We start from the raw sequence: 26,218 nt of genomic DNA on the forward strand, positions 1-26,218 counted from the left end.
AGCCTGAAATCTGATTAAAAATAGAGGCGCTTTGCCAGATTTCAGGAGAATTTTGCTCAGGATCCGCATGTAACCGTTTAGGCAAATCGCTCATATTTTGTGCTTGTTTGTTAATACCTACAATAACTTACTGTGACGGGGTCTGTGACGGGGTCACACAGCACCTTGCGCAAGAGGAAGTTATCTTCCGAGAGTATACAAACTCTCAGTGAACGGCAGTTCACAGGTCCCCTCTTTTATTAAAGAGAGCGAAGTGACCCAAATAAGGTAGATTGTAAACTGAGTATATTTATAGGTAGATTAAGTTTGGGTTTAATACAAACTGTTAGTTACCTATAGAAATGCAATGTCATTTAACCAATGGTTGGCTTTGAACGACCTTGGTACCTTGTACCCAATATCTCGGAGTATGACGTGTCATACTCCTGAAGTGTGAAGTGTCACACTTCATGTAACCAGGGTACACTCGGGGCTACGTACCCCGTTACATCCTCCCCCACTTATTACCGACCAATCAGAATGAAGAGGTGTTCATCACAAACTCTCATTCTCAAAGTCGAAAACCATCGACTTGGCCGCGCGAGCGCGGCGGAGGCTCACTTCACAGTTAGAGCCCCGAGCAGCAACCTGTGCGCTCTTCGTCTAGGTCTCCACTTCGACCGTTAACATGCCTCGTGGCACTACTAAGAGCGGTGCTAAGACACGCTCCAAGGCTGCAGCCGGTAAGGCGCAGGCCAAGAGCACTAAGCCTCACGGCAAAGGCTCTGCACTCAAGGAGGCTACTCAGGTGGCCTCCGAGGCGATCGGTTCCTCGGGTGACGCGGCTGCGGACAAGCGCGCATGCAGTCGCCGCAGTCCGTCGCCCTCGTCTTCAGACAACCGTCCGAACCCTCGGTTCGTAGAACGCGAGTTCAACTCGGGCAGTAAAGACGATGCCGAGTCCGAGAGCACTCAGGATGCTCCTGCGGGCTCTGTGGGAGAGCACAGCCCAGTGCCCAGTGAGCACAAAGAAGGCAGCGTGCAGTCGCCCGCTAGTAATCACGGTGATCACAGTCCCAGGACCTCTGTGCGCTCTGAGAGTCCGGCCGTTAAGGCTAAGGGCGCTCCCAAAGCCGGTGGCGATAAGTAAGATAATCCTCGCAAACGTCTCTCGCTTGCCAAGGGTCTTGCGCGCGCTAAGGCCTCTAAAGCCGGAGGCGCCAAGCCCTCAAAGAAGCGTACCGCCTCTAAGTCTCCACTCCGCGAGGAGAAGGAGACTCGACGCTCCTATCAGAGTCTCTTCGGCTCCTCGGATGAAGAGGAGAAGAAGGAGGAAGAAGAGGAGGATAAGGGTGCTATCGTTGAGCCCCGGGAGGTCTCGAATGACCTCGACCAGCAGCAGGATAAATTCCAAGCTGCCCAGCGTGTGCGTGGGGGTTTGGTGGCGGCACCCGTCAGTTAGGGAGCTGCCATCAGCTCAAGAGGGTATTGGCCTCCCGAGGAGAGCTCTGGGGCTGACCTCTTCTTAGAGCTTCTCGTCGCTCCTCGTGGCCTTGTGGGCAGCCACACTTCTAGGGGCATCTATGAACGAGCCCTTGTTCAAAAAGAACAGTTGTTCGTCGACAACTTGGAGGCTGCTCGGTGTGTGCTTCTCGCGCAACACCGCATTCCCCTTAAGGACTTCACGACTTGTCGTAAGAAGCCCGAGACCCGGGGTGGTCTCTATCCTGTTTGGGGATACCCCTGGGTTATGCTTGAGAACTGTCCCACGTGGAGTTCTTGTGAGGACATGTTCTGGGCGTGGGTGGAGACTCTCAAGTACTCGCCCACGGAGTTATGGGAACGCCATGAAGATCAGCAGCTGCTCCACATCCTAGACCAGCGTGATCTTCGTGTGAGGTTTGCCCACTTGATCAGCAAGCGTATGCTGCCAAGGGACATCCTGAAGCGCGCGGCTTCTAGCGCTCACGATGAGCGCGGGTACGGTATGTATTCATCGACCGTACCCCGTTCGGGCAAGAAGCCCCGGACTACTTATGAAGCTGCCGCCGCTTCTGTTCCCCGATTGCGACAGCCTTCGGGCAGTCAATCAGAAGCCGTTCAATCGGCTCCCACGAGTTCTCGGAGTGGGCATAACCCCTCCACTTCACGAGGAGCTGTCGCTTGCCGCGACACCGTTGCTCCTGGAGGATTCGCTCCACGTGGAAGTGGGCTTCTCCATTCCGGTCAAGCAGGGGCGGAGGTGCCCTCGTACGAATACGAGTACTCGGCGCCTCCCGAGAGCCACTCTCGTCCGAGTGCTCCGGCTGCGGGTCCGACACAGGACCCTGAGGTTGACCGCCTCCGTCAACGTGTCCTCGTGCTTGAGATTGCACTTGGCCTTGGGACTGGCGGTAATGCTGCCGCCCAGGCCGGGAATCAGGGCGAGCTCGCTCGTCTTGCGGGCCGCCTGGACCTGGTGGAGCGAGAGGTCGCGAGCCTGCACCTGCGGGTGGATCGCCGGGCCTCTTCGTCCGATCTGGACGAGGCCTTTCGCATGATCCGACGGATCGAGGCTTTGTTGCCACGTCCGGAGCCGCCTGCGGCACACTCCCAGACGTACGCGTATGGTGCGTACCCGGCGTACTCAGCGTACTCGGCGTATGGCACCGGGGTCCGTTCGTATGGAGCCCCTCCGGCGTACGGTCTTGACCGCAGCCTTGCCGTCCCGACCGAGACTTGGGTGCCTGCTCCGACGCCCTCGTCGACGACTGTGACCGGCCCTCGCTTCGAGGAGCTCGGTCAAGGGGGATCTGCGAGTCAGCAACCCCCTGCGGGTCAAAGTACCGCTTAAGACGTCCGACATAAAACGTCGGGTGCGTCGTCATTGACTTTGTAAGGTCGATGGTGTACGACGCACCATGTCTGGCCAGGACTGCAAAAGGTCCGATGAAGCGGTGCTTCAGTTTGTTGCTGCCGACAGAGATGATAGTGTCTAGAGGTAGGTTCCTCGTGTCTAGCAACACTAAGTCACCAACCTCAAATATACTTAAGTTTCCTCTTCCTTGTTTGTCTGAGTACTCCTTTTGTTTATCTTGGGTCGCTGCCATGGCATCGCGGACCCTGCTGACAATGTTCAGCTTGGTATCCATAAAGAATTCCACCTGTTTCCGCAGCGAAACTGGCCTCACATCCGAGACCTGGGAGGAAAGGGCTTTCCGAGCCTCTCCCCCCACTTAGAATAGAGGAGTCAGTGTCTCCTCGAAAAGTGAGAGGCACTCTGGGGTGGCGGAAGCCGTTCAAGTAGAACGGCGTGAGCCCCGTGGACGCGTGCATCGCGTTGTTGAGCGCAAACTCATCAACTGGAAGCTGCGACGACCACGTACGTGGCGCTGCCGCGCACACACTGCGCAGAGTGTCCTCGAGCACTCGATTGACGCGCTCTGTTTGGCCGTCTGTCTGCGGATGATCCGCAGTGGACATCTGCAGACGAGTTCCCAGTAAAGGGAACAGCGTTTTCCAAAACGCAGCAGTGAACCGCGGGTCTCGGTCCGAGACAATCGTCTCCGGGAGACCGTGATAGCGGAACACGCCATCGACGAACAACCTTGCGGTTTGTTCGCCCGTTACAGTGACGGGAACTGGAGCAAGATGTACCATCTTGCTCAGCCGACACACGAACACCAAAATTCCGGTGTTGCCGTGTCCGTCGGCGGGAAGCCCAAAGATGAAGTCAAGACTCATCGACTTCCAACAATCAGCCGGTACGGGCAGGCTCTGTAGTGGAGCCGAAGAGTGCCCTGCGGGTTTGACCCGCTGACATGTTTCGCATGTCTTGACGTATCGGGCGACCCACTTGTACATGTGGGTCCACCAGAAGGACTGAGAGACCGACAGAAAGGTCTTCTCGCGGCCCAAGTGGCCGCTGGAGGGCGCGTCATGCGCCTCCGCGAGGATGTCGAACTTCAGATCCTCGTTGTTGGGTACGACCACCCGTGGAGGATCAGTGAACTCCACCCGATAATAGAGGAGGCCCTCCTTCAACTCATATCGGTGGAGCCGTGAGCGCTGTCGCGACGAGAGCCAGTCGGACTTCGCGCTCGTTCCGGCCTTAAGGAACTTGACGATAGGCGCGACAGCCTCATCGTCCCGATACGCCATGCGTATCCGATCATATAGATCCGTTGTCACCCGCGTGATGTGGGCCAACTCATAGTCGGGACGCCGAGAGAGGGCGTCCGCAAGCACGTTGATCTTGCCCGGCTTGTATTCGACGCGGAAGTTGTATTCCGCGAAGAAGGACAGCCACCTCGCCATCCTTTGGGAGAGGTGAGGCGAGTTAGTCGCCGTCCTCAAGGACGCGTGGTCTGTGTAGATCACAAAGGGCCTAGAGCCCAGAAGGTGAACACGGAACTTCACAAGGGCATATTTTATTGCCAGGAGCTCCTTGTCATGGACAGGGTAGTTCCGCTCGGCGACTTTGAGCTGCCGGGACTGGAACGAGATGACTCGTTCCTGTCCAGCCGTGTCGTCCTGCAGCAATGCACACCCGATGGCGTAATCGGAGGCATTGCAGACGACGTTAAACGGCTTCGTCTCCTCCGGCAGGGCCAGGACAGGGGCCTCTTGGAGACTGGCCTTGATGCTGTCAAAAGCATTCTGGTGCTCTTGCTCCCAGCGCCAGTCGACGTCCTTCTGAAGGAGGCTCGACAAGGGCTTAGCGAAGCCCGCGTACCCAGCGCTGTACTTGTGAAGGTAGTTGGCCAAGCCCAACCACTTTTGAAGATCCTTCTGGGATCGGGGCGTCGGCCATGCTGCTATGGCCTTGACCTTGTCTGGGTCAGCCCGAACGCCCACGTTGCTGACGAAGCAACCGAGAACTTTAATCTCTGGTGACGCGAAAACGCACTTGTCGATGTTGGCGTAGAGCTTGTTCGCTCGCATCACGTCCAACACTCGACGGAGGTGTCCTAGATGCACCTCCATGGCCGTCTTGCCTCCCTTGGCACGGCTATGGACGAAAATGTCGTCAAAGTACGTCTGTACGAAGGTACGCAAAGGGCGGAACAATTGCGTCACCAGGCGATTGAACGTCACCGGGGCGTTAGACAAGCCCTGCGGCATGACGAGCCACTCCCAAAGCATGCCGCTTGGAGTGCTTACCGCGGTGAGCGGGATGTCACTCTCTCGCATCAGGATTTGGTAGTATCCGTCTACCAAATCCAGCGCACTGTACAGTACGCTCCCGGCCATGTTGTTCAACAACACATCCTTTCGTGGGATCGGTGTTTGGGCCGGCACCGTTGCGTTGTTCAGCTTGTTATAAACGTGAACCAGACGCCACTTTCCGTTCATCTTCCGAACGCAGAAAGTCGGCGTCGAGTGCGGGGATTTCGATTCCCGCACCATGCCTGCCTTCGCTTTCGCGGCGAAGAAGGCATCAATGACCTCGCACTGTTCGCGCGGGAGAGGCCATTGCCTCGTGACACAATACTTTGTGCCGGGCACGAGATCAATCTCGTGCCGTACGCCTCGATCCGGTGGGAGTTGGGTCGGTGAGTGTTTGTTCACCACGTCCGCATACTCCGTCACCAAAGGATACACCGGATCCTTGGGGTTCTTGAGAATCTCAGAACCCAAGCGCGCCTGACGCTGCTTGTTCATGTCTTCCAGGACGTTCTCGTCCAAGACAGAGGAGGAGTTCAGCTCCTCCTGAGTAGTCTCAGGTCTCATGAGTACCATCTCAGCAATCTCTCCAGCCTTGAGGTTGGCCAGGAAAGACTCAGCCGTCATTTCTTCGAGGTTCAGTATCTCCGCAACCTCTGGCAACGGTTCCAAGTGGACACCAGATGCCTTGACGGGTAAACCTGTCTCGCCATCGAAGATGTGATAACACTCTTCCACCGGCCTTGTCGGAGGAGCCCGGGCCCTGGACTCCGAGTCGCTTGAAGCGACGTCGATCGGAACGAAGTTCGGATCCGACTTGAGGCGGCGGCGGTGTCTTTGCCGACGGCGTCTGTGACGGGGAGCTTTGCTGCCCACGTCTAGGGATGTCGTCGCTACGACATCCGAGGCACTCGTGGCCTCGTGTGATACTGTTGTACCCACACAGGAAGCGTGTTCAACGCCTTCCTCTTCAGTTAAGGTCTGGGCGACCGCGTGTGGCACTGTGTTACCCACACAGGAAGCGTATCCGACGTCTTCCTCTTCAGTTAAGGTCTGGGCGACCGTGAGTGGAACTCTGTTACCCACTCTGAACACGCTGTTCTCAGTGTTCATGACAGCTGCAGCTGTCTGCGGAACTAAGTTACCCGCCTGTGGACCTAAGTTACCCACTTGGCCGACGCCTCTTCTGGGCGCGTCCACCATCAAAACATCCTTGGAGTCGTCATATACGTCGACGACTCCCAAGCATCTGCCGGATGCTTTGGTACGCTGGCAGCCCTCGCGGGCGCCCCGGGTCCTGACAGAGGTGGGAACATGACTCACCAATGCTCTGTCGGACTGCGCAGGGCGGCTGGCACCGATTGCCTTGCCTCGCCAGTCGATCCAGGGCTCGTGCTTCTCAAGCCAGGGCATGCCCAGGATCATATTGTACAAATACATATCAAGAACGGTGAACTGTTCGAGGCTGTCAAAGTTTTCAAACTTGACGGCCAGATCCACTTGGATGTTGGAGACGTGACGACCTTCCCGTCGGCCAGCCGCACTGACACCGTCCCGTTGCCCTTGCTTTCTCTCAAAGCTTCGGACAACTTGTTGCTGTTACGAGCAACCGTCTGGCGGCGTGCGAAATTCTTCGACGCCCCAGAGTCAATCAAGATTCTAAAGGGATGATCGTATCCCCGTACACATCCGTGTACTACGAGCAACCCGCCGCTACTCTTCGCCGATTCGAGAGTGCGAAGACTCTTAGCTAAGTCCCCGTGGCACGCGCCACCCGCGCACCCATCACGAAGACTTAGTTCTTCCCCAGTAGGGCGCCCCGCCCCTACTGGTTCCCTGCGTTCCCCTGTCCCCGGGATCCTGGCTTCTGCCAGCGACCCTTGAGGACGGGCTTGGGGAAGGACCGTCTGCGGAGTCTTTCCGCGGGACAGTCGCGCTTGAAGTGGCCCATCTTCCCACAGCCGAAGCAGCGGATGTCACGCTGTTCGGCGGACCCGAGTTCCATGGGAACTGGTCCGTTGGGGCTTGTTCGACCGGGAGCCGACAAGGAGCTCCCAGGCCACGCTGAGGCCGGCGTACGCGCCTGGCGATGGCTGTACTCTTCTTGAAGAGCCACTTGAATCGCCTCTTCAAGAGTGCTTGCCTGCACCCGGAACAGCTGAGTGCGTGCGGGGCCCACTCGAAGGCCGTCCATGAACACAGTCATCTTGATGTGTTCATTGAGTGGGTTTCCCACTAGGGACGCCGTGAGCTCCCGTATCTCTTGCACATACTCGTGCAGCTCACGCCTAGATTGTTTGCATGAGAGGAAGCGCGAGCGCTGGCGGTACTCGTAGTTCGCCGGGAGGAACGCGGCTCGGAGCTGTTCGCACAGCTGAGCCCAGGATGTGAAACATCCAGGGGATGTTGCTTCCCGAGTGTACACCCAACTCTTAGCACGACCGCTAAGGTTGGAGAGTGCAAAAGCAACACGCAGCTGCTCGGTCGAGATCAGAGCCGCGTCCATCGCGAGCTCTACTTCTCGGACCCAGAAGTGAAGGTTCTCGCCTTCCTTCCCTTCATACAGCTTTACCTTCAGCCGTATTGGCTTCGGGTGAGGCGGATTTGCTTCCGCCGCCGGAGCCTGCAGGTTCTCCCGCACATGCGCGATGAGGCCCTGCTCGTACGCGTCGAATGCATTGACGCGCTCGAGCTGCTCAGCCGGTGTTGACACCACCAGGCTCTGCAGGGCCTCCATCCCGAAGATGCCTGCCATCTTCCGAACCGACTCGAGCTGAGAGTCGCTCAAATGGGAGAAGTCGTTCCTATCCATGGCAACGAACTTCGGAGGTTCAGGTAGTCTACCCGCGATGGCGTGGATTGACTACAAGTGCTACCAAGTGTGACGGGGTCACACAGCACCTTGCGCAAGAGGAAGTTATCTTCCGAGAGTATACAAACTCTCAGTGAACGGCAGTTCACAGGTCCCCTCTTTTATTAAAGAGAGCGAAGTGACCCAAATAAGGTAGATTGTAAACTGAGTATATTTATAGGTAGATTAAGTTTGGGTTTAATACAAACTGTTAGTTACCTATAGAAATGCAATGTCATTTAACCAATGGTTGGCTTTGAACGACCTTGGTACCTTGTACCCAATATCTCGGAGTATGACGTGTCATACTCCTGAAGTGTGAAGTGTCACACTTCATGTAACCAGGGTACACATAGGGCTACGTACCCCGTTACAGGGTCACACAGCACCTTGCGCTAGAGGAAGTTATTAATAGCCTCCGAGAGATTACAAACTTTAAGTGAATAGGTCCCTTTTGTCTAAGGTAGCAAAGTGACCCGCTTGAGGTAAGCTGTAAGCTGAATGTATTTATAGGTATGCTAAGCTTGAGCTAAATAAACAAACTATAAGTCGCCTTTAGTAAAGCTATGTCTTCAGCCAATGGTTGGCCACTGACGACCCTGGTACCATGCAGGTATCCCGAATTGTGAAGTGTCACACTTCATGTAACTAGGGGTACAATTGGGGCTACGTAACCCGTTACATCCTCTCCCATTTAGGTTCGGTTTACCGACCAATCAGAATGAGGAGGTGTCTGTCACAAACTCTCATTCTCAAAGTCGAAATACATCAACCTGGCTGCGCGAACGCGGCTGAGGCTCACTTTTCAGCTAGAGCCTCGAACAGCTTTGGAGCGCTCTTCTTCTCGGTCTCCACATCGACCTTTAGCATGCCGCGTGGCACTACGAAGAGCGGTGCTAAAGCACGCTCCAAGGCTGCTGCCGGAAAGACGCACGCCAAGAGCACTAAGCCTTGCGGCAAAGGCTCTGCACTCCAGGAGGCCTCTAAGGTGGCCATGGAGGAGATCTATTCATCCAGTGACGCGACTGCGACCAAGCGTGCAAGCAAGCACCACAGTCTGCCACCTTCCGTCTCTCCAGACAACCGACCGCGGGTTAACCCGTGGCTCGCTGAACGTGAGCTCGGCTCGGGTGGTGAGGAGGAGGCCGAGGCCGGGAGCACTCACGATGCTCCTGTGGGCTCCGCGGGAGGGTACACTTCAGTGCCCAGCGATCACGACAATAACAGCATGCACTCGCTTGCTAGTGATCACGATGATCACAGTTTGGGACGTCTGTACGTTCTGAGGGTCCCGCCGTTAAGGCTAAGGGCTCTCCAAAAGCTGGCGATGACGAGGAGGAGAACCCTCTCAAACATCTCTCACTTGCCGAGGGTATTGTGCGTGCTAAGGCTGCCAAAGCCACAACCAATGACGCCAATCCCTCTAAGAAGCGTATGGCTTCGAAGTCTCCACTCCGCGAGAAGAAGGAGACTGGGTATTCCTATCGGAACCCCGGATCCTCTGATGAAGAGGAAGAGGAGGATGCCATCTACGAGACCCGGGAGATCACGAACGATCTTGATCAGTAAGCAGGATTACTACCAAATTGCCCTGTGCATGCGTAGGGGGGGGGGGGTCCGGTGACGACACCCGTCAACTAGGGGGCTACCAATTAACTCCAGAGGTTATTGGCCTCCCATGGAGAGCTCTGGGTCCGACCTCTTCATGATATTCTCGTAGCTCCTCGTGGACTTGTGGGTGGCCACACTTCTAAGGGCGTTTACGAACGTTTCCCGGTCTGGATAGGCAGTTGCTCGCCGATAACTTGAAAGCGGCCCGGTGCGTGCTTCTCGCGCCACACCGAATTCCTCTGAAGGATTCACGACTTGTCGTAAGATATTCGAGAACCGGGTGGTCTCTACCCTCGCTGGGGCTACCCCTATGACTTTCCCGATAACTGTCCCTTTTAGAACTCGTGTGAGGACATGTTCTGGGCGTGGGTTGAGTCTCTCAAGTACTCACCCTCGGAGTTACGGGACCTCCATTAAGATCAGCTGTTGTCCCGAACCCTGAACTAGCGTGATCTTCGTGTTCGGTTTGCCCACTTGGTCAGCAAACGCATGCTGCCCATGGACATACTGATGCGCGCGGCTTCTAGCGCTCACGATGAGCGCGGGTACGGAGTGTCGCTAGTGTCCGTACCCCGTTGAAGCGAGAAGCCCCAGACTACTTATGAAGCTGCCGCCGCTTCTGCTCCCCGATCGCGACAGCCTTCGGGCAGTCTATCAAGAATCGTTGAATCGGCTCCCACGAGTTTTTGGAGTAGGCATACCCCCCCCCACTTCACGAGGAGCTGTCGCTTACCGCGACACCGTCACTCCTGGAGAATCTGCTCCGCGTGGTAGTGGACTTCTCCGTTACGGTCAAGAAGGGGGGGGGGCTCGTTCGAGTGCTTCACCTGCGGGCTCAACGCAGGGCCCCGAGGTCGACCGCCTTCGTCAACGCGTCCTCGTGCTTGCGATTGCTTTTGGCCTTGGGACAAGCGGTGATGCTGCCGCCCAGACCGGGAATCAAGGCTTGCTCGCTCCTCTTGCGGGCCGGCCGGACCAGTTGGAGCGGGAGGTCTCGAGCCTGCATCTGCGGGTGAACCACTCCGATCTTGACGATTCCTTCTGCATGATCCGACGTGTTGAGGCTCTGCTGCCACATCCGGAGACGCGTATGGTGCGTACCCGACGTATGGGTATGGGGCCCGTTCGTACGAGGCCCCTCCGGCGTATGGTCTCGACAGCAACCTTGTTGCTCAGCCCGAGGCTTGGGTGCTTGGTCCGGCGCCCTCGTTGACGACTGTGGTCGAACCTCGCTTCGAGGAGTTGGGTCAAGATGGGTCTGCGATTCAACAGCCCCCTGCGCATCATGGCACCGCTTAAGACGTCCAACGTAGAACGTCGGGTGCGTCGTCATTGACTTTGGCAGGCTGATGGCGTACGACGCACCATGCCTGACCAGGACTGCGAACGGTTCAATGAAGCGGTGCTTCAGCTTGTTGCTGTCGACAGAGATGATAGTGTCTAGCGGTAGGCCCCTCGTGTCTAATAACACTAATTCATCCACCTTAAATAAGTTTCCTCTTCTTTGTTTGTCAGAGTACCCCTTCTGTCTGTCCTGGGCCGCTGCCATGGCGTCACGGACCCTGCTGATCACACTCAGCTTGGTATTCACAAAGAACTCTACTTGTTTTCGCAGCACAACCGGTCTCACATCTGAGACCTGGGAGGAAAGCGCTTCTCGACCCTCACTTAGGACAGAGGGTGCAGCGTCTTTTCGAAGATTGAGAGGCACTCGGGGGTGAAGGAAGCCATTCAAGTTGGATGGGGTGAATCCAGTGGACGCGTGCACTGCGGTGCTAAGCGCAAGCTCAACAACGGGAAGGTGCGTCAACCACATACACGGTGCTTACGCGCACACACTGCGCAGGGTGTCCTCGAGCACTCGATTAACGCGCTCCGTCTGGCCGTCTGTCTGCGGATAGACCGCAGTGGACATCTGCAGACGAGTTCCCAGTAAAGGAACCAACGTTTTCTAGAATGAAGCCGTGAACCGTGGGTCTCGGTTCGAGACAATCAACTCCGGGAGACCGTGATAGCGGAACACGCCATCAACGAGCAACCTCGCGGTCTGTTCGCCTGTGACGATGACCTGTACTGGAGCAAGACGTACCATCTTGCTCAGCCGAAACACGAACACCAAATTCCCGGTGTTGCCGTGTCCGTCGGCGGAAAGCCTAAAGATGAAGTCAAGTCTCATCGACTTCCAGCAGTCAGCCGGAACGGGCAGGCTCTGTAACGGAGCCGAAGCATGCCCTGTGGGTTTAACCCGCTGACACGTTTCGCATGTCTTCACGTACCGGGCGACCTACTTGTACATGTGGGTCCACCAGAAGACCTGAGAGACCGACAGACAAGTCTTCTCCCGACCCAAGTGTCCGCTGGAAGGCGCGTCGTGCGCCTCCGCGAGAACGTCGAGCTTCAGATTCTCGTCGTTGGGTACGACCACCCGTGGATGTTCACTTGGCTCCACCCGGTAATAGAGGAGGTCATCCTCCAGCTCATATCGGTGGAGCCGGGAACGCTGTCGCGACGAAAGCTAGTCGGACCTTGCGTTCGCTCCTGCCGCTAGGAGCGAGACGATAGGCGCTACAGCCTCATCGTCCCCGCGGATCCGATGACAAAGATCCGTTGTCACCCGTGTGATGTGGGTGCACCCGTAGTGTGGACGCCGAGAGAGGGCGTCCGCAAGCACGTTGAGCTTGCCCGGCTTGTACTCAACGCGGAAGTTGTACTCCGCGAAGAAGGACAGCCACCTCACCATCCGTTGGGAGAGGCGAAATGAATTCGTCGCCGCCCTCAAGGATGCGTGGTATGTGTAGAGTACGAAGGGCCTTGAGCCCAGAAGATGAACACGAAACTTCACAAGGGCATATTTCATTACCAGGAGATCCTTGTCGTGGACAGGGTAGTTCCGCTCGGCGGCTTTGAACTGCCTGGACTGGAACGAGACGACTCGTTCATGTCCAGCCGTGTCGGCCTGCAGCAGCGCACACCCGATGGCATAAACAGAGGCATCGCAGACGACGCTAAACGGCTTCGTCTCCTCCGGCAGGGCCAGTACAGGGGCCTCTTGGAGACTGTCCTTGATGTTGTCAAAGACATCCTGGTGCTCTTGCTCCCAGAGCCAGTCGACGTCCTTCTGAAGGAGACCCGACGAGGGCTTGGCGAATCCCGCGTACCTTGCGCTGGACTTGTGAAGGTAGTTAGCCAAGCCCAACCACTTTCGAAGATCCTTCTGGGATCGGGGCGTTGGCCATGCTGCTATGGCCCTGACCTTTTCTGGGTTAGACCGAACGCCCACGTTGCTTACGAAGCAACCGAGAACCTTAATCTCTAGTGACGCGAAGACGCACTTGTCGATGTTGGCGTAGGGCTGGTTCGCTCGTATCACGTCCAACACTCGACGGAGGTGTCCTAGATGCACCTCCATGGCCGTCTTGCCTCCATCGGCCCGGCTATGGACGAATATGTCGTCGAAGTACGTCAGTACAAAGGCGCGCAGTGGTCTAAACAATTGCGTCACCAGGCGATTGAATCTCGCTAGGGCGTTGGACTAGCCCTGCGGCATGACGAGCCACTCCCAAAGCATGCCGCTTGGAGTGCTCACGGCGGTGAGCGGGATGTCGCTCTCGCGCATCAGGATCTGGTAGTATCCGTCTACCAAATCCAGCGCACTGTACAGTACGCTTCTGGCCATGTTGTTTAGCATCACATCCTTTCGTGGGATTGGTGTTTGGGCCAGCACCGTCGCGTTGTTCAGCTTGTTATAAGCATGAACTAGACGTCACTTTCCATTTGGCTTCCGAGCGCAGAAAGTTGGCGTCAAGTGCGGGGACTTCGACTTCCACACCATGCCTGCCGTCGCTTTTGCAGCGAAGAAGGCATCAATGACCTCGCACTGTTCGTGCGGAAGAGACCATTGCCTCGTGACACAGTACTTTGTGCCAGGCACGAGATCGATCTCATGCCGTACGCCTCGATCTGGTGGGAGTTGGGTCGGTGGGTGTTTGCTCAACACGTCCGCATACTCCGTCACCAAAGGATACACCGGATACTTGAGGTTCTTAAGGATCTCGGAGCCCAAGCGCGTCTGACGCTGCTTGTTCAAGTCTTTCAGGACGTCCTCGTTCAAGACAGAGGATGAGTTCCGCTCCTCCCGAGTGGTCTCAGGTCTTATGAGCACCATCTCGGCAATCGTTTTAGCCTTGAGGTTGGCCAGAAAAGACTCGACCGTCATTTCCTCGAGGTTCAGTATCTCTGCAACCTCTGGCAACGGTTCCAAGTGGACACCAGATGCCTTCACGGGTAAACCGGTCTCACCATCGAAGATCTGATAACACTCTTCCACAGGCCTTGTCGGATGAGCCCGGCCCCTGAACACCGAGTCGCTTGAAGCGACGTCGATCTGAACGAAGTTCAGATCCGACTTTCGGCGGTGGCGGCGTCGTCGTTGACGGCGACCGTAACGTGTAACTTTTTTACTCATGTCAGGGAATGTCGGAGCGCCGACATCCGAGGCACTCGTGGCCTCGTGTGGTACTGTGTTACTCACACCGAAAGCGTGTCCGACGCCTTCCTCTTCAGTTAAGGTCTGGGCGACCGCGTGTGGAGCTATGTTACCCACCTTGAACACGCTATTGCCAGCGTTCGTGACAGCTGCAGCTGTCTGCGGAACTATGTTACCCGCTTGTGAACCTAAGTTACCCACTTGGCCAGCGCCGCCACCATCGAAGCGTCCTCGGAGCCGTCATATACGTCGACGACTCCCAAGCATCTGCTGGATGCTTCGGTACCATGGCAACCCTAGCGGGTGCACCAGGTCCTGACAGAGGTGGGAACATGACTCACCAATGCTCTGTCGGACTTCGCAAGGCGGCTGGCACCGATTGCCTTGCCTCGCCAGTCGATTCAGGGCTCGTGCTTCTCAAGCCAGGGCATGCCCAGGATCATATCTTAGGGATCCATGTCGAGAACAGTGAACTGTTCGAGGCTGTCAAAGTCTTTAAAATTTGACGGCCAGATCCACTTGGACGTTGGGGACAGTGACGACCTTCCCGTCGGCCAGTCACACTGACACCGCCCCGTTGCCCTTGCTTTCTCTCAAAGCATCGGACAACTTGTTGCTATTACAAGCAACCGTCTGGCAGCGTGCGAAATTCTTTGACGCGTAAAATCGATTTAGATTCTAAAGGGGCGCTCGTATCCCCGTACACATCCGTGTACTACGAGCAACCCGCCGCTGCTCTTCGCCGATTCGAGAGTGCGAAGACTCTCAGGGCTAAGTCCCCGTGGCACGCGCCACCCGCGCACCCTTCACAAAGACTTAGTTCTTCCCAGTAGCGCGCCCCGCCCCTACTGGTTTTCGGTGTTCCCCTGTCCTCGGGATCCTAGCTTCTGCCAGCGGCCCTTGAGGACGGGCTTGGGGAAAGTCCGTCTGCGAGTCTTTCCGCGGGGCAGTCGCGCTTGAAGTGGCCCATCGTCCTGCAGCCGAAGCAGCGGGTGTCGCGCTGCTCGGCGGACCCCAAATCCATGGGAACTGGTCCGTTGGGGCTCGCTCGACCGGAATTCGACAAAGAACTCCCAGGCCATGCTGAGGTCAGTGTACGCGCCTGGCGATGGCTGTATTCTTCCTGAAGAGCCATTTGAATCGCTGCTTCAAGGGTGCTTGGCTGCACCCGGAACAGCTGAGTGCGCGCTGGGCCCGCTCGAAGGCCATCCATGAACACAGTCATCTTGATGTGTTCGTTGAGTGGGTTTCCCACTAGGGACGCCGTGAGCTCCCGTATCTCTTGGACGTACTCGTGCAGCTCACGCCTAGATTTTTTGCACGAGAGGAAGCGCGAGCGCTGGCGGTACTCGTAGTTCGCCGGGAGGAACGCGACTTGGAGCTGCTCGCACAGCTGAGCCCAGGATGTGAAATATCCAGGGGATGTTGTCTCTCACTACGTGTACACCCAGCTCTTAGCACGACCGCTAAGGTTGGAGAGTGCAAAAGCAACACGAAGTTGCTCGGTCGAGATCAGAGCCGTGTCCATCGCAAGCTCTACCCCTCGGACCCAGAAGTGAAGGCTCTCACCTTCCTTCCCTTCGCACGGCTTAACCTTCAGCCGTATTGGCTTTATGTGTGGCGGATTAGCTTCCGCCGCCGGAGCCTGCAGGTTCTCCCGCACATGCGCGATGAGCCCCTGCTCGTAAGCGTCAACGCGCTCGAGCTGCTCGGCCGGTGTTGACACCACCAGGCTCTGCAGGGCCTCCATTCCGGAGATGCCTGCCAATCTTCCGAACTGACTCGAACTGTGAGTCGTTCAGATGGGAGAAGTCGTTCCTACCCATGGCAACGAACTTCAGAGAGGCTCAGGTAGTCTACCCGCGGTGGCGTGGATTGACTACAAGTGCTATTAAGTGTGACGGAGTCACACAGCACCTTGCGCTAGAGGAAGTTGGCTTCCAAGAGCTTACAAACTCTCAGTGAACGGCAGCTCACAGGTCCCCTTTTGCCGAAAGGGAGCGAAGTGACCAATTCTAAGGTAGATTGTATACTGAGTATATTTATAGGTAGGTTAAGCTTGAGCTAATACAAACTATAAGTCACCTTTAGATGGTTGGCTTGGACGACCTTGGTACCTTGTACCAAATATCCCGAAGTATGACGTGTCACACTTCATGTAACTAGATGTACAGTCGTGCACCTCGTATTCGGCGGGGTGGACCATATAGAGTATACGAGCTGCGAATATTTATAGAGGAGCAGATGGAATCCAAATGTACTACTTTGTATTACCTTAATTAAGTACAAATCATAAATCCATCTTCGACACAATACCAGTGTGATTCCAACAGTTTCGTATGGTCATTGTCGATACGTCTTGCCAACCTTCTGAGCACCACTTCATCGCTGTATAAATATTGACGGGGGTATACGTCTCGCCTTTGTAAACAGAGACAGTGTCCATGATGGCTCTGTGGCTGCCTTCCTGCACAATGTTTGCTTATTGGCGAGATTCAACGTAGAATAGGCGGACGGGCGACGTGCCATGGCCTTTTGCGACAAAATTTATAATGAGCTGTTGTATGGTGAAGTGATTGAGCTGATACATGGTGGCGGAAGTGCGGCGTTTCATCCCTCCTTGAGGTTATTTGGTCCAAAGGAGATGGGCAACTCATTTGCGCAATGCATGTGGCCCAATCATTAGATTGTGCAGGTTATTAAGCCATACCGGGGCCGAAAACGAGGTGCACGACTGTACACTTAGGGCTGGCTGGTGCTGGTTCTCGCTAGAGGTAGGTATCAGAACAAGACGCTGTCTTGTTTTCAGTGGTTGTCGTCGCTTGTAGAACCGCTGGCAGTGTTCACTTTAGACTTCGCGCGCTCAAGTACACCATGCCCTCTACGCGTCCGGTGAGCGGGTCCGCAGGGATCCATGACATCGTCAGCTACCCCGCGCCATTAGCGGCCAGCGCCACGCTACCCCCTCAAGCGGATGCCAACCTCTCGGGCTCTTTGGGTGGCACCGCGGGGTCGAGTCCTTCTGCGGTCGACCGCGGAGGACCCATCCCCAAGCGTAGGAAGGGGAATAAATCCAAGAAGCTGCCAGCTTCAAGTGGCAAGAAGCCTTCGGCTATACTTGACTGGACCGATAGCATGGTGCGGGATCTGATGACGCTGCGTTTTGACACCTACGCGGACCGCTTTAGCAGCGCAAAAAACAATGCAGCACACTCAAACGTAAATACGTTCACAGGGGCATCCCTGTGGAACATCAAGCCACACACGAGAGCGGCACTAGCAGCTACGGTATGAGCAGCAAGAGCAAAAACTTGGGGCTGGCTTGGCATCGTCAAAAGCACGGTGTCTGCAAAATGCAAAATGCTGCCAGCCATCCTCTGCCCAACTAGAACCCGGATACTCAGCTCTTTTGCAAGTTCTCAAGTTGTCCCGAAGTAGTAACATTAACCTACCCCTGAGCTGGCGACAGCTAATCACAGCGCTCTTTACACCTAAACCTAACTTAAGCACCCAGCCCTTAGGGCTACGTACCCCGTTACAGTGGGAACCCAAAACAAGAATAATACTCGGAGTACATGGTCTAAACAGTACTACTATTTTGGTTAGCTGGCTCACCTTCACTAACCAGGATTGGAGGCTCACTGTTTAACCGAGAATGTTACCAGCCATGCCCCAGTTGGTAGCGTCCAGGTCGTCCAGGTTGAGGAAGACTCGGTCCGAAGGGAGTTTGAGCGCTTTAGCCGCCGTGGCGGTCAGAGATGCAGCTGTCTTGGGGTTGAGGTCGGGTCCGATACGGCCAATACTGCGAATGTGAATGAAGGCGCACGGCTACACAAACGTGAGGGGGAAACCATTAGTAACATACGAGGGGACATTTAAAGAGAAACGTACAGCGTCGGAAGCCTGGAAGATCATAGGCATATCCAGGTCCAGCTGCACCATCACGTAGGCCTCAGGCTTCCCCAGAGCGTCCGACAAGGCGTTAGAAAGCGCACGCAGCGCCTTGGGGACATCTACATCGGTCTTGGGTACATTGCTTGTCACGTGGACGAACGGCATGATGTCTTTCGCTACGCTTCGTTGAAAAGATACGTTTAATATACTGGTATACCGGGACGGATGACGTATTCACCACAAAGGAAGTCTGAACCGAGCAATCCATGAGTCCAAGTTGGACCATGGGACTCATGATACTATTATAGTAGGGGTAGATACAACTGAATTGATCAGCGCCATGCTAAATACATGTATTACGTAGTACTAAGACATGCAGATTGCGTTGATGCAAGAAATGCTGACCTTCCTAGAGGTCTCGCAAATACTTGCCAGTATCTGGATAGTATATTACAGCTTACTGCTTGGGCTCAGGAATGAGCACACCACCCTTAGCCCAGTTCGAGCGCAACACGTCGTCAATGTTCATGAAGATGCGGTCCTTGGGGATATTCAGCTCCTGGCTTACAGTCTCCGTCAGCATGGACGCTGTCTGCAACAGCAATAAAGCGCCAGCAGCCAAGTTCAATCAGTCCAAGTCTCTCAAAAGACAGTACAATACTCTGTGCAGCTGCATACCGTGGAATTATGCTGAGCGTCCACCTTGCCGATGCTTCTTAGGTGGATCATGGCACACGGCTGTAGCAACAACGATGAAAACATCAATAAGTCCATACGGCTAGCTCCAAACAGTGCAAGGGAGACTCACATCGTCCGAGGCCTGGAACAACATAGGTGTGTCCAGGTTCAGATGCACCATCACGACTTGTTCTGACTTGTCCATAGCAGTCGCCAGTGATTTAGAGATCGCTACCATGACTTTAACCTTGTCCACACCGACGGAAGATACGTTGCTCGTCACCTGGATGTTCGGCATTGCTCTCCCCACGGTCAATCGACGAATGACTATCCAAACCCAATCTTTAGCATACCGTCTTATAACCTGTCAAGTATCGGTGTACAACCGGTTTTAGTCTGAGGATTACTGTGGCCACCCAAATACTAGTCGCATCATTTGATCTCAGTAAGCTTAACACCTTCGCTAAAATCAAAACGTTTGGCTGAAGCTGGAGCCGACGAGACCTTCACTCTTGCCCGCATTCCGCATTCTTGCTAGCCATGGCGGAGGAGGTTGCTCGTTCGAGGCAGTATGCGTACCAGCAGAACTCCAACCTGGTGCTCCAGGCGGACAGTGAGTCGCGTAGACGGCCCGATGAGCCCACGGGCGAGGTGGAGTCGCTGGCTGGCAAGATCACCTACCGAATGGGCGACCGGGCGCAGAAGGCCACGCCTCAGAGCAGCCGCAAGCGCCATGGGGGAGACAAGGACGCAGAATCCAAGCACAAGAAGAAGAAGCGGCGCGGAGACGCGGACGACGGAGGAGGCGGCGTGCTCTTCACGGCGACAGGCGGCCTGGCCACCGCCAAGAGTAATATTCTAAAAGAAAGTTCAGCCTTCGAGTCGGCCGCTTACAGACCTAAGAATCCCGCGAGCCAGGAGGCCTACGAGCAGATCTTGGGCGTCGTAGCCCAGCAACTTGGAGCCCAGCCTGGCGAGATCTTGGCTGGCGCAGCGGAAGAAGTGCTGGCCATCTTGAAGAATGACAACTACAGGGACGATGAGAAGCTCAAAGAAGTACAGAAGCTGCTGAAGACCATCCCGACACACACTTTCAGTCAGTTGGTGGCTGCCGGAAAGAGAATCACGGACTTTTTCCTAGAGAACGGCGAGAAGAAGGCTGGAGAAGAAGAAGGAGAACACGCTACAGCCGCGGAGAGTGATGAAGAAGTGGATAAGGAGATGGGCGTCGCTGTAGTCTTTGACGAAGAAGATGAAGAGGAGGAGTCTGATCTGGATGAGGTGAGAGACGACGAAGACGACGACGAGGAGGAGGAGATCACTGCTGCTGGACGCGAAGCCATGAAGATGAAGGACGGATACGACGACGAAGACGGCGGAGATGCAAAGTACAGACTAGATGTGCATGCTATCGATGCTTTCTGGCTTCAGCGTGAGTTGTCAAAGTTTTACAAGGACGCTGAGGTTAGTGCCAAGCTGGCGGAAGACGTGCTGAGTATCCTCAAGGAAGCGGGCAGTGATCTCAGTGCTTGTGAAAACAGACTGGTGTTGCTCCTAGACTACGACAAGTTTGATTTCATTAAGCTACTGCTGGAGAACAAAGCCAAGGTGCTTTATTGCACGAGATTAAAGCAAGCCCAGAACGACGAAGAGCGACGCAACATCGAGGAGGAGATGGTTGCTGACGAGACGCTGAATGACGGTGAAGGAAAGACGATCTTGGAGCAGCTGCGCACGACAGCGTCGGCTGACTCGTGGATGCAGGATCGTATCGGCGCTATGGAGACGACGTCTCGTGCCGAAGCGAACAAGTTGCGCAAATTGCAGCAAAAATCTGGTGGACAGCGCACCCAGACTCGTGGTGATGACTCGGACGATGATGTTGACATGGAAGACGTTAGCCGTGATGCCATGAAGAAAGAGGCAGAAGCTGCGCCAAAGAAGAAACCGCAGCACTACGTGGATGTGGAGTCACTCGCCTTCCAGGAGGGTGGACACCTAATGAGCAACCGTGAATGTCGCCTCCCGGAAGGTACGTGGCGTGCACAGAAGAAGGGATACGAAGAAGTCCACGTTCCTGCTGTTCGTACGAAGATAGCTGCGGCTGAAGAGAAGGCGCGAATCAAGATCTCGACGCTCCCAAAGTGGGCTCAGGGCGCATTCAAGGGCATGGAGTCGCTAAACCGCGTGCAGTCTAAGATGTTCCCCGCAGCCTTTAAAACGAGCGAGAACTTACTTCTCTGCGCTCCTACAGGTGCTGGTAAGACAAATGTTGCTATGCTGACGATTCTGCATGAAGTCATGAAGGCTCGTGATCCAGAGACTGGCGAAATTGATCTTAACTCGTTCAAGATTGTGTATGTGGCTCCGATGAAAGCTCTGGTGCAAGAAGTGGTGCTAAATCTTTCCGCCAGACTCTCCAGCGCCTATGGTATCCAAGTGAGAGAGCTTTCAGGTGATCAGAATCTCTCACGAGAGCAATTGTTCAACACCCAGATCATCGTCACGACGCCCGAGAAGTGGGATATCATCACGCGAAAGTCTGGGGACGATCGTACGTACACCCAGCTCGTGCGTCTGGTGATTATTGATGAAATTCACTTGCTTCACGACACTAGAGGACCGGTACTGGAGGCGCTGGTTGCTCGAACGATCCGGAATGTGGAAGCCACGCAACAGATGGTACGTCTCGTGGGTCTTTCGGCTACGCTGCCAAACTACGAGGATGTTGCTGCCTTCCTTCGCGTAGACCCTGCTCAGGGATTGTTCTACTTCGATTCCAGTTATCGCCCTGTGCCTTTGCAACAGCAGTACATTGGCATTATGGAGAAGAAGGCAGTCAAGCGCTTCGCGTTGATGAACGAAATTTGCTACGAAAAGGTGATGGAGCAGGCAGAGCTGGACAATCAAGTACTAATTTTCGTGCATTCTCGAAAGGAGACTGCGTCCACAGCTCAAGCGTTACGGGACTTGTTCGTGGAGAACGACACACTTGCTCGTCTAATCAAGCCGAACTCAGCTTCTAGCGAGGTCCTCTTGCAAGAAGCTGAGAAGATTGAACGCAATGATGATTTGAAGGACCTCCTTCCGTACGGTTTCGGTATCCATCATGCTGGTATGAAGCGACAGGACCGTACACTAGTGGAAAACGCGTTCGCTGACGGTCATTTGAAGGTGTTAGTCAGTACCTCGACGCTGGCGTGGGGTGTTAATCTGCCCGCACACACGGTGATTATCAAGGGCACGCAAATCTACAACGCTGAGAAGGGAGACTGGTGTGAACTAAGTCCGTTGGATATCTTGCAGATGCTGGGTCGTGCCGGTCGTGTGCAGTTCGACACGCAGGGTGAGGGCATCATTATCACGCAGCACTCGCAGTTGACCTATTACTTGTCGTTGATGAACCAGCAGCTGCCTGTTGAATCGCAAATGATGAGTAGACTGGCGGACAACTTGAACGCTGAAATTGTGGTGGGTAGCGTGCAGAATGTGGCACAAGCAGCGACGTGGCTAGGCTATACGTATTTATTCATCCGCATGCTGCGTAATCCGACGCTTTACGGTATCTCAATCGCTGACCGCAAGGCAGATCCCACACTGCTCCAGTATCGCACAGACTTGGTGCACTCAGCTGCTACATTGCTCGCGAAACACAACCTGATCAAGTATGAAAGACGTTCGGGATTGTTCCAAGTGACTGCTCTTGGTCGTGTGGCCAGTCATTACTACATTGCGCACGACTCCATCAGTACGTACAACGAGTATCTGAAGCCTCACATGTCCGATATCGAGATTTTGCGGCTCTTCTCACTTTCGAATGAGTTCAAGTATGTCATTATTCGGTCAGAGGAGAAACTGGAACTTGTCAAGCTATTGGAGCGTGTCCCTGTGCCCGTGAAGGAGTCGCTGGTGTCCACAGCTCCTGGTAGTGTAGCTGCCGGAAGCGGCTCGGCTAAGGTGAACGTTTTGCTACAAGCTTACATCTCGCGACTGAAGCTGGATGGCTTTGCGCTCTTGGCAGATATGGCGCACATTCATCAGTCAGCGGCTCGTATTTTCCGAGCATTGTTCGAGATTTGCTTGACCAGAGGCTGGGCTTCACTTGCTGAGCGAATGCTTAGCTTCTGCAAGATGGTGGACAAACGCATGTGGCTCTCTCACTCTCCTCTTCGTCAGTTTGCACCGGGCATTTCTGAGACAATCCTGAAGCGCATTGAGAAGAAGGATATTTCGTGGGAAAAGTACAATGATCTGGAACCTGCTGACCTGGGCCAACTCATTAACAATCCGCAGTATGGAAAGCAGCTCTACAAGATGATTCATCAGTTCCCAAAGCTTGAACTCTCAGCTCATGTCCAGCCGATTACTCGCTCGATGCTGAAGGTGGATCTGGTTGTGACGCCTGATTTCGAGTTCACGCGCGATGTTCACGGTAACTCTGAGGGCTTCTGGGTGTTTGTGGAAGATGTGGACGGCGAGACGATTCTTCACCACGAATGGCTGCTGATCAAGCGCCGCTTCGCCTCGCAAGAAACGTATCTGAGCTTTACGATGCCGTTGTTTGAACCTTTGGCGCCGCTGTATTACATCAAGGTCATCTCGGATAAGTGGATTCATTGCGAGAGCTCGCTGCCTGTGTCGTTCCACAAGCTCATCTTGCCGCAGAAGAACGCGCCTCCCACTGAACTGCTGGATCTCCAGCCGCTTTTCGGTAACAATATTCTATTGAAACTTGTTGGTGGCAAGAAGAAGATTGCTGAGTCCTTACTTAAGTCTGTAACGAACGCACGCAAAGTACCGAACCCGTGGCGGTTCAAACGCTTCAACCCCATTCAAACTCAAGTGTTGCCACGCCTGCTGGAGTCGGAGAGCAATCTCTTCATCGGATCTCCACCTGGAAGTGGCAAGGGCGTGCTAGCAGAGCTCGCTGTCATGAAGACGTTGCTTTCTCTGGGCCAGCCTGACCCTAAGAGCGACGAGTTCGGTGAGCACCTGGTCGTGTATTTGATTCCCAAGGAGTCAAATTGCCATCAGAAGTATGAAGATTGGAAGGCCAAGTTTGGTGAGGAAAGCTTCTGGCGGCAAAACGTTGTGGAGCTCACTGGCGATTCTACCGCAGATTTGCGATTGCTGGCAAGTGCAAACATCCTTGTTGCGACTCCCACCCAATGGGACGTGCTCTCTCGCCGTTGGAAGCAGCGGAAGCGCATCCAGAACATCAGTCTGCTGCTTTTGGATGAGACACACTTCTTGGGAGGTGGCGAGTATGGCCCCACGATCGAGGTCGTGATGTCCCGGATGCGATTCATCGCTGCTGACATGGACAAGAAGAAGAAAGCAGCTGGTGAACGTGGTGGACGTATGCGCATCTTGGCCTTGAGCAACTCCATCGCAAACGCTCGTGATGTCGGCGAGTGGCTCGGCGCCAGTGCGTCCGAGGGGATTTATAACTTTCACCCGAATGTTCGTCCTCAACCGCTGGAGATTCGTGTGCAGGGATTTGAGATTAATGACTTCTCGTCTCGTATGTTGGCGATGGCCAAACCTTTGTACAATACGATCGCGAACCAAGCAGAGAAGAAACCGGCGATGGTGTTTGTTCCTTCAGCTAAACAGGCGCAACTTAGCGCGATTGACTTGATTACCTTTGCGCTGGCTGAGAATGATCCGCAGAAGTTCGTGTCTCACGCTGCCAAGGATAAGGTCGAGCTGCCGCTGGAAGATGCGGCTTTGCTGCACACGTTGGAGAATGGCGTAGGATATTGCACTGATACGATGTCTTCGCGGAATCGTGAGTATGTGCTGGACCGGTTTGCTGCAGGCAAGATACAGGTACTGATCGTCCCTCAGTCGATGGCGTGGGAGCTGCAAAGTGCTCAGTGCAGTGCGTTCATGGTGGTGATTATGGGCACGCAGTTCTACGACGGGCGAGAGCACCGCTATGTGGACTACCAGCTCGCTGACGTGTTCCAGATGACTAAGTTCGCCAACCACGTGGCGTCTCCTGCCGTCAAGTGCGTGTTGTTCTGTCACGCTTCAAAGAAGAAATTCTACGCCAAGTTTCTGTACGATCCGTTGCCTGTCGAATCACAGCTTGAACACTTTTTGAGTGATCATATCAATGCTGAGATCGTGACGAAGACCATCGAGAGTAAGCAAGACGCGGTGGATTATCTCACGTGGACGTTCATGTACCGCCGCTTTATGAAGAACCCGAATTACTACAACTTGCAGGGCGCGACGAATGTGCATTTGTCCGATCACTTGTCCGAGTTGGTGGAGACTACTGTCAATGCACTAGAAGAGTCACGCTGTATCCAGGTTGTCGAGGAGGAGGACGACGATGAAGGCGAGGAGCGTTTAGCGCCGCTGAATCTGGGCATGATCGCTGCCTACTACTACATCAAGTACACGACGATCGAGCTGTTCGCGTGCAGTCTGAAGGCGGACTCGAAAGTGCGTGCGCTCCTGACGATTTTGTCGTCTGCTACCGAGTTCAGCGACCTGCCGAGTCGATATGGAGAAGACAAGAAGCTGGAGGGCCTAGCGAAGCATCTGAAGTTCCCGGTGGCTGCTGGAGGAGACTACGGGCAACCGCACGTGAAGACGAATGTGCTGCTGCAAGCTCATTTCAGCAAGCAGCATGACCGTCTGAGCCCAGCGCTACGTCAAGATCTCGACTTTGTTTTGCGTCACGCTGTGCGTCTTCTACACGCAATGGTGGATGTGATCAGCTCCAATGGGTGGCTGAAGCCTGCGCTGGCTGCGATGGACCTAGCGCAGATGGTTGTCCAGGCCCAATGGAGCAGTGAATCGCCCCTGTTGCAGATCCCGTTCTTCACAAAGGATACGCTTAAGAAATTGGGTGAGATGGATCTGGAAGAGGAGGTGGAGACTCCTGTGGACATTCTGAGTATGGAGGACGATGCACGCAGCAAGTTGTTGCCTTTGGACACGCAGAAAATGTCGGCCGTGGCCAAGTTCTGTAACGCTTTCCCGGATGTGACAGTGCAGACGAAGGTGCAGCAGGACGGTAAGAATTTGCCCCAGGGCTCGGCTGTCAGTGTCAAGGTGCAGCTGGAGCGTGAAGGTGCTGATGAAGAAGACGAAGAAGAGGACGAGGACAAGGAATTGGGATTGGTGAACGCATGCCACTATCCTGTCAAGAAGGCCGAGAACTGGTGGGTCGTACTGGGTGACGCCAAGAAGAACACGCTACTGAGTATCAAGCGCGTGCCGTTTGCCAGCGCTCGGGCCAATGTGGCACTGCAATTCGCCGCTCCGGACGAGCTGGGCGCCCATACTTTCCAGCTTTATGTGATTTGCGATGGTTACGCTGGTTGCGACCTGGAGAACGAGGTCAAGATTACTGTTGTTCAGGGTGAAGATACAGACGAAGAAATCGAAGACGAAGAGGACTAAGCAGCTCACGAGAAGTCTAAGCGGACATAAAACATCGACGTATGATTCACTTTATATCTTTGTCTTTGCGTGAACAGGAACAGGAGAAGCACCAGGATACGACGTGGACAATTCAGAATCCTCTTCTTCTGTCTCGCTAGCGGCCTTTTGTC

General features: G+C 54.8%; 3 protein-coding genes across 3 annotated transcripts; 1 reads left to right on the top strand and 2 right to left on the bottom strand.

Moving 5' to 3' along the window:
• Window positions 1–17,644: 17,644 nt before the first annotated feature.
• PITG_16205 (uncharacterized protein) lies at window positions 17,645–18,133 on the bottom strand (the record flags this gene model as incomplete). Its single annotated transcript, XM_002897569.1, has 2 exons — window positions 17,645–17,900; window positions 17,964–18,133. 2 exons carry the CDS (start codon window positions 18,129–18,131, stop codon window positions 17,718–17,720), a joined length of 351 nt encoding a protein of 116 aa, XP_002897615.1.
• A 167-nt stretch (window positions 18,134–18,300) lies between these two features.
• Window positions 18,301–18,951, bottom strand: PITG_16206 (uncharacterized protein; the record flags this gene model as incomplete). The annotated part of the gene is made up of 3 exons (XM_002897570.1): window positions 18,301–18,558; window positions 18,645–18,704; window positions 18,775–18,951. 3 exons carry the CDS (start codon window positions 18,940–18,942, stop codon window positions 18,424–18,426), a joined length of 363 nt encoding a protein of 120 aa, XP_002897616.1.
• A 233-nt stretch (window positions 18,952–19,184) lies between these two features.
• PITG_16207 (pre-mRNA-splicing helicase BRR2, putative) lies at window positions 19,185–26,066 on the top strand (the record flags this gene model as incomplete). Its single annotated transcript, XM_002897571.1, has 1 exon — window positions 19,185–26,066. The coding sequence occupies one exon, from the start codon at window positions 19,185–19,187 to the stop codon at window positions 26,064–26,066; it is 6,882 nt and encodes a 2,293-aa protein (XP_002897617.1).
• Between the last annotated feature and the right edge of the window lie 152 nt (window positions 26,067–26,218).

This window comes from Phytophthora infestans, genomic scaffold (assembly GCF_000142945.1).
Source record: "Phytophthora infestans T30-4 supercont1.43 genomic scaffold, whole genome shotgun sequence".
NCBI classification, from domain to species: domain Eukaryota; phylum Oomycota; class Peronosporomycetes; order Peronosporales; family Peronosporaceae; genus Phytophthora; species Phytophthora infestans.